This window comes from Echinops telfairi, unplaced genomic scaffold, assembly GCF_000313985.2.
Source record: "Echinops telfairi isolate 266 unplaced genomic scaffold, ASM31398v2 ScPeMD7_34;HRSCAF=130, whole genome shotgun sequence".
Classification (NCBI taxonomy): Eukaryota; Metazoa; Chordata; class Mammalia; order Afrosoricida; family Tenrecidae; genus Echinops; species Echinops telfairi.
Window position 1 is genome coordinate 261,877 of NW_022103931.1, and position 7,264 is coordinate 269,140.

The following is a 7,264-nucleotide window of genomic DNA, read 5'->3' on the forward strand; positions in this document are numbered from 1 at the left end:
GTACCAGTGTACATCCTCTGGTCTAGCCAGACTTGCAAGGTAGAATTCGGATCATGATAGTGGGGGCGGGGAGGAAGCATTTAGGAACTGGAGGAAAGTTGTATTTTTCACCAACTTCGTTTTTCAAAATTGTTTTGACTGATTCTAGCTGTTTTGCATCCCGTATGAATTTTCAAATCACCATGTTAATTTCTGCAAAATATCTTACTGGGTTTTTACTAAAATTGTGTTAAATTTGTAGATCAGTTTGAGAAATAGTGAGTTTTTAATCTGAATCTTATAATCCATGAACACTAATTTGTGTTTTTAGTCTTGTTTTCAGCCAGTCTCTCATATCTCTGGACTTGATTGAAGATTTTCTTGAATTGGCAAGTAGAGAGAAGACAGAGGATAAAGACAAACCTCTCATATATAAAGGTGAGTTATAACATTTAAATACATTGGACAAGCATTTAGCAATAAAGTAAACAAAACTACCTATAATCCCACCATCTAAACTAGAAATCAACAGATGGGACTGCTTTATTTTTCCTGGTCCTGTAGGTTTTTTGCCTTTGACTAGATGAAGTCTTACCACTTTTCTTTTTATTTAGTGGAAAATATTTGGGTTTTCTTTCTCTTCACAGGGTTTTAGCTTACTCAAGTAATAACTTTTGCTCTCCATTTAGTCTGAACATATATATGTGTTAATTTTTGCAACTATAGCATAATTTTATTGTTTTTAAAACAGCTGTTTAAGATATAATTCACACACCATTTCTCACACTTGAAGTATTAGTATATCATCCATAGTTTAAGAATTTTTATCCAACACAGACACACAAAACAAAACTGTACCTTTTAGCTAAAACCTTACTCCTACACATCAATGCCTCCTGACCCTAATCAACTATGAATAGACTTTCTGTTCCTGCAGATTGTTCCATTTTGTACCCTTCAAATGAATCATATGTGGTCTTTTGTAACTGGCTTCATATGTTTTAAAGTTTCATACATGTCGTAACATATCGATATTCATATTCCATCCCGTTTACAGTAATACTCCACTGTATGTTGTTGTTATTTAGTTGCTATTAAGCCAGTTCCAACTCTTGACTAATTGTTGTGCTAACAGAGTAAAACTTCCCCATAGGTTTTTTTTGGCCATAGTCTTAATGGAAGCACCTCTCCAGGTACTGCTAGCTTGATTCAAGCCAACACCTTCTGCTTAGTAGTTGAACACGCATTAGAAAGAAGCCTTAGTAATGCAATGGTGCAGTGCTTGGCTTATAACTACAAGATCGGTCTTTGGAATCCACGGGCTACTACTCCCTGGGAGAAAGATGTGATGGTCTGGTTCCATAAAAATTCCATCCAACTGGGACAGTTCTACCCTGTCCTGCAGTGTTACTATACCCTTTCATTGATTTAATGGCAACAGATTTAATTTTCTTTTTATGGTATGAATACAAATTTCCTGTATTCATTCATTGATGGACACATTTGGATTATTTCCACTTTCAGCTATTTTGAGTAGTGGTGGTATTAACATTATATACAAATTTTTATGTATACACCTGTTTTCGTTTCCTTTAGTTATATACCTAGGAATGAGATTTCTTAATCCTATAACAAGTCTGTGTTTTAATTTGTTGAAGAGTTGTCAATTTGCGCTATTTTACAGGCCCATCCGCAGTGCATGAGAGTTCCAGTTTCACCACATTCTTACTTAAACTTTTTATTTTTTGTTTTATTTTTATTATAACTATCTTAGTAGGTGTTCATTTCTCTAATGACTAATGATGCTGAGCATCTTTTCATGTGGTTTTTGGCCATTTATATATCATCTTCAAAGAACCAACTATTCAGGTCCTTTGTTTATTTCTTGTAGGTTTGTCTTTTTGTTGTTGAATGGAATTTCATTTTATATACTGGGAGTACTAGTCTGTTATCAGCTACATGATTTCCTAGTATTCCCTTCCACTCCTTCAGTTATCTTTTCATTTCTTGTTAAGGTCATTTGATGTACAATAGTATTTAATTTTGATTAAGTACAATTTACCAATTTTTTCTTTTGTAGAATATGATTTTTATGTCTGAGAAACCATTGCCAAATCCAAGGCCTTCACGATTTACACGTAAAGTTTCTTAAGTTTTATAGTGATAGGTCTTTATTTATTAATTATTTATTTTAGTGATAGGTCTTATATTTAGTTCTTTTATTTTGATTTGATTTCTACATGTATGTGAGGAATGGATCCCACTTTGTTATTTTGCATATGTATGTATACTCAATCCATTACCATATAATGAGGAAATTATTCATTCCCTATTAAATGTACTTGGCACCCTTATCAAATCAGTGACCATGCATATATGGCATTGTTTCTGGCATTCACATATATTCTGTTGATCTATATATCTGTATTAATGCCAATATTACTCAGTTTTGTTTACTTGGCTGTATAGTAACTTTTGAAAGCAGTATCTCTTGAAATTCAGTAGTTCTTGAAATTCTCTATGCTTTTCTAAAAATAGTTTTATTATAAAATAAATATAACACAATTTTGCCTTTTAAATATGTAAATATCAGTGACATTACATTCACCATGCTGTGTGGTTGTCACCATTTTCTTTTCCCAAAAGCTTTTCAATACAAAAAGAGAAACTCAATACCCATTAAACAATATTCCTGATTTCCTTATCCCCTATTTACTGGTAACTACTTTTATCTCTGGTGACTTTAGTCTTTAAGCATTTGCCTTGTCAAGATATTTCATTTAAGTGGTATTGTACAATAATTGTCTTTTGTCTCTGACTTTTTTCACTCAACTTAATATTTTAAGATTCATTGGTATATAAAAACTTTATTTCCCTTTATGGCTAAATATTATTGCCTTGTATGGAACACCATATTTTTCTTAACTCATTCACTTGCTAACTTTTATGGTTTTCACCTTGAGGCTATTATGAATAGTGCTACCTTGAACATTGCCATGCATCCAACTTTGAGATAATGTATGTATGTACCTACCAGTGGAATTGTTGGGTCATATGATAAATCCATATGTAGCTCCATGAGGAACCCCCAAACTGTTTTCTAAAGGAATTATACCATATGAGCATATCACATTCCCACCAGTAATGCAGGAAATTTCCAAACTCTCCATATACTTTTCTAATTTTCTTTTTTTCCTGCAAAAGTATGCTTTCTTTCTTCTTAATAGTTTTATTGACATATTTCACATCATTCAATTCAGTAGTTTAATCATACAGAAAAGAATTGTACGGTCATCATAACCAATTTTAGAACATTTTCTTCTTTTTCGTACTCATTGTTATTAGCTCCCTATTTACCCTCAACCTCCCCTGCCTTACCCCTAAGTCACCATTAATCCATTTACTGTCCCTATAGCTTTACCTATAAAGACATATATCATCCATATCTTCAATGATCTCTTTATTAGGGTGAGCAACCACCAAGACTTTGTCACAAGAGCTAATTGTTCTTAGATTTGGACTAGAATTAAGTGCAAGTTTAAAATCTATTCTATTTCTATGGTTTATATATGTCTCTGGTTTATTTTGGAGACATTATCATTTTATGATAGAGAGCATTATAATCCATCCACATGGGGCATCCAGTAAGTTTTTTAAAAACATTTTATTAGGGGCTCATACAACTGTTATCGCAATCCATACACACATCAATTGTGTAAAGCGCAAATTCTCAAAACATTTTCTCTCCACTTAAATCCAGTAATTTTAAAAAACCTTTTAAAATTTACATTTTATTGACATATAATTCACATATCATACAATTCAATACTCCTTTCATATTAAGAAGACTTGTACAATCATCACAATCAATTTAGAACATTTTCTTCTTTCTTGTATTCACTGTTATTCATTCCCCATTTCCCTTCAAGCTCCTCCACTTTATCCTTAAGAAATCAGTTACTGTCCAGGTACTGTCTCTCTAAATTTACCTATCCTTACTTTCATATGTAGAAAAATACACCAGATTAAATCAATAACAAAACAGAGAAAAGCCTCAATCGAAAAGAAAGTTGCAAGTATTAAAAAGTAGAACAAATTTAAAATGGGTCAAAAGGTATCAAATGAAAAAATAATTACATTTTAACCTAACAACATCTGCCATAGTTGAGTTTACAATGCCTCCTGTTTGATAACAAAACTATTCACATACCTCGACTGCAGTCAGAGGGGATTCACTGGAGACTTATTCTGTGCGTGCACCCTACCCATCGATTTTGGGCCTCCATTGTCATCTATAGTAAGATAATTCTATTCATAGTATCATTGATTTAGCCAATTGTATATCATTTAAAACACTGTTGAGAAAAGGGAATTTTACAAGTATAGGCTGTCTACAAGCCACAATACATGAATTGTTGATTTATACAGATTAAGCTCTTAAGTGACTGGACACTCTTTACACAAACAATGGTGTTGGTGATAGGGCAAAATTTTCAGTAACCTTCCTTCACAAAGGCAGAAAAATGCCCCCTAGATTAATACATGTCATAAGAAAACAAGGAGCTCATTCAAATGGTAAATATATGGTAATCGCGGGCCACCATTCATTGAGTACCCTCCAGGCAAGAGAACAAAAGTCCAATGACAACCCTGGCATAGTCATCACACTCACAAGAGGCGGTTTCAACCTAAGTCCAAGAGCTCCAGGTGAGCTTGAGATAAAGCCCAGTTCACTTAGTGGGGTTTCCACATTGAGTCTTTCTGGTTTGGCCTATGAAGGATGTTGTGCACCTTGAAAGCACGGTCTGAAGTCCCAGAAGTCTGTAACACGCAGCCGGGGTCACTAAGGGCTTTATAGAAACTGGGTCAAAAATGCCCAATTGAGAATATAGCACTGAGCATATTTCCCCCTTGGGATTCTATATAAGTATTGTTAAGTGTTTGTTTTTTTTCTTGATGAGAGGTTGCTCCTCAATGTGTAAGCACCAACAGAAATGTAATCACCTTCTCCAAGACATACATGCTCCTCTCCCAACATCATGGCTTGACTTGCTAATAAGGTTCTAATAGCTATCCTATAGTTTGATTTAAGGATCCTTGGTGATGGTGTAGGCTATGCATTGAATTTTTTGCCACAAGTTTAGTAGTTCAAACTTAACCTGTCACTCTGTGGGAGAAAGATGAAGCTGTCTGTTCCCCGAAGGTAAAGTCAAACCCAAAGGGTCATTTCTGTTCTATCCTGAGTCATAATCTACTATATGGGAATTGAATTTGCATTTCTCTGATGACTAATGACATTCAATATCTTTTCATTTGCTTTTACCCATTTTTATACCTTCTTTGGATACATTCAAGTATTTTGCTCATTCTATAGTTGGATGGCTTGTCTTTTTTGTTAGTTAGTTATTGGAGTTCTTGGGCTGTTAACTGGAGAGGTCAGCAGTTTGAAACCAGCCACTCCCCATGAGAAAGATGAAGCTTTCTATTCTGCTATAAGATGTACAGTTACAAAACCAACAGGGACAGTTCTGCCTTGTTCTTTGGGGTCACTATGATTTAGAGTAAGGTTGATGGTAGTAGTAAACTTGATTTTAGTTTGAATATCAAAACCTTATCTGTTATCTCAAATCTTTTCTCCCATACTCTTAAGTTGTATTTTATGGTAAAGTGTTTGGAGGTACAAAACTTTTAACTTTTGATGAGGCCTATTATATATATTTCATTCTTTGCTTCATGCTTTTGATGTCAGATCTAAGAATCCATTGCCAAACCAAAGTTCATGAGCATTTACCCTTATTATTTTCTAAGAGTTTTATAGTATTCTTGTAATTAGGTTGTTGATACCCTTTATCATGTTGAAGATTTTCTTGCTATTTGATTTTATCATAAAATGGCTTCAAGTTGATGCAGATGATTCTTTTCCTTCATTCTGCTGATGTGTGGTATATCATATTAATTGATATTCTTATGTTAAACGACCCTCTCATACCTGGAATAAATCTGTTTGTCATGCTGTATAATCCTTTTAATATTATGTTGAATTTGGTTTATTAGTGTTGTGTTGAGGATTTTTGCATCTGTATTCTTAGGTGATATTCCTTATCTTTTCTTAGCTTGTTGTATTTTTTACTGGCTTTGGTATTGATATAATCCTAACTTAGTAAAACATATTATGACATGCCTTATCCTTTGGGGGGTGGAAATTCTCAGGAGACTTTGCTTCCGCCTGAACTTTTCTTTGAGAGTAGTTTGTTTAATGATCAATTCAGTGTCTTTACTTGTTATAGATCCATTCAGAATGTCTATTTCATCATTATTCAGGCTAGATTATTTGTGACTTTATAGGAATTCTAAGTGATTACATTTATTGGCATAGTGTTATTTATAGTATTTATCATCCCTTTTACTTTTATAAGGTTGGTAGTAGCATATACCCTCTTTCATTTCTGAAGAGTATACTAAGCATATAGAAATCAGAAGAAAATAAAATTTACTGTGGGAATTAATAAGAGAACAGTTTGTCTACATCCTTGAATCTCATCTAGACATAATAGCAGTGCATTATATTTTATTATCTATTCTGACCACCTCTGTCTTTTGTTTGGATTATTCCATTCTATTCACATTTAATGATATTCGTAAAGTTGGATTTGTATCTGCCATTTTACTTTTTGATCTCTAAATCTCATGTCTTTTTTCTTCCTCCTTTACGCTTTTGCATAAAGAGAATCCACCTACCTTCACTTAAGAAATATCTTGCCATCTAACATTTTGAATTTATGACAGTAGTAAAAAACTTACAATTTTGCTCATTGATGACAGACATCTGGCAGCAAGAAATGCTTAGCTGCAAAGTTAGACTAATGCTGGTTGAGGTTATGTGTCAACTTGGCTAAATCATGATTCCCAGTTTAATAGTTATACAGTGATGTAATTTGACAGAAATATAATAATGAAATTTGGAATTATTATAAAAATCTGCATCAACTTGAAGCCATTTTATGATAAAATCAAATAGCAAGAAAATCTTCAGCATGATAAAGGGTATCAACAACCTAATTACAAGAATACTATAAAACTCTTAGAAAATAATAAGGGTAAATGCTCATGAACTTTGGTTTGGCAATGGATTCTTAGATCTGACATCAAAAGCATGAAGCAAAGAATGAAATATATATAATAGGCCTCATCAAAAGTTAAAAGTTTTGTACCTCCTTTAGGAACTAGAGGAAGGTTGTATTTCTCATCATTGTTACATCGCACCCTGACTGGCTCATCTCCTCCC

The 7,264-nt window shown here is 33.4% G+C and overlaps 1 protein-coding gene across 1 annotated transcript in view; it reads left to right on the forward strand.

The window, feature by feature from the left end:
- ATRX (ATRX chromatin remodeler) overlaps window positions 1–7,264 on the forward strand; it is a 256,653-nt gene that overhangs the window by 179,072 nt on the left and 70,317 nt on the right. Inside the window, exon 27 of the mRNA XM_004715899.4 lies at window positions 311–417. Coding sequence (XP_004715956.2) covers window positions 311–417 — 107 coding nt within the window. The remainder of the gene's footprint in view (window positions 1–310; window positions 418–7,264) is intronic.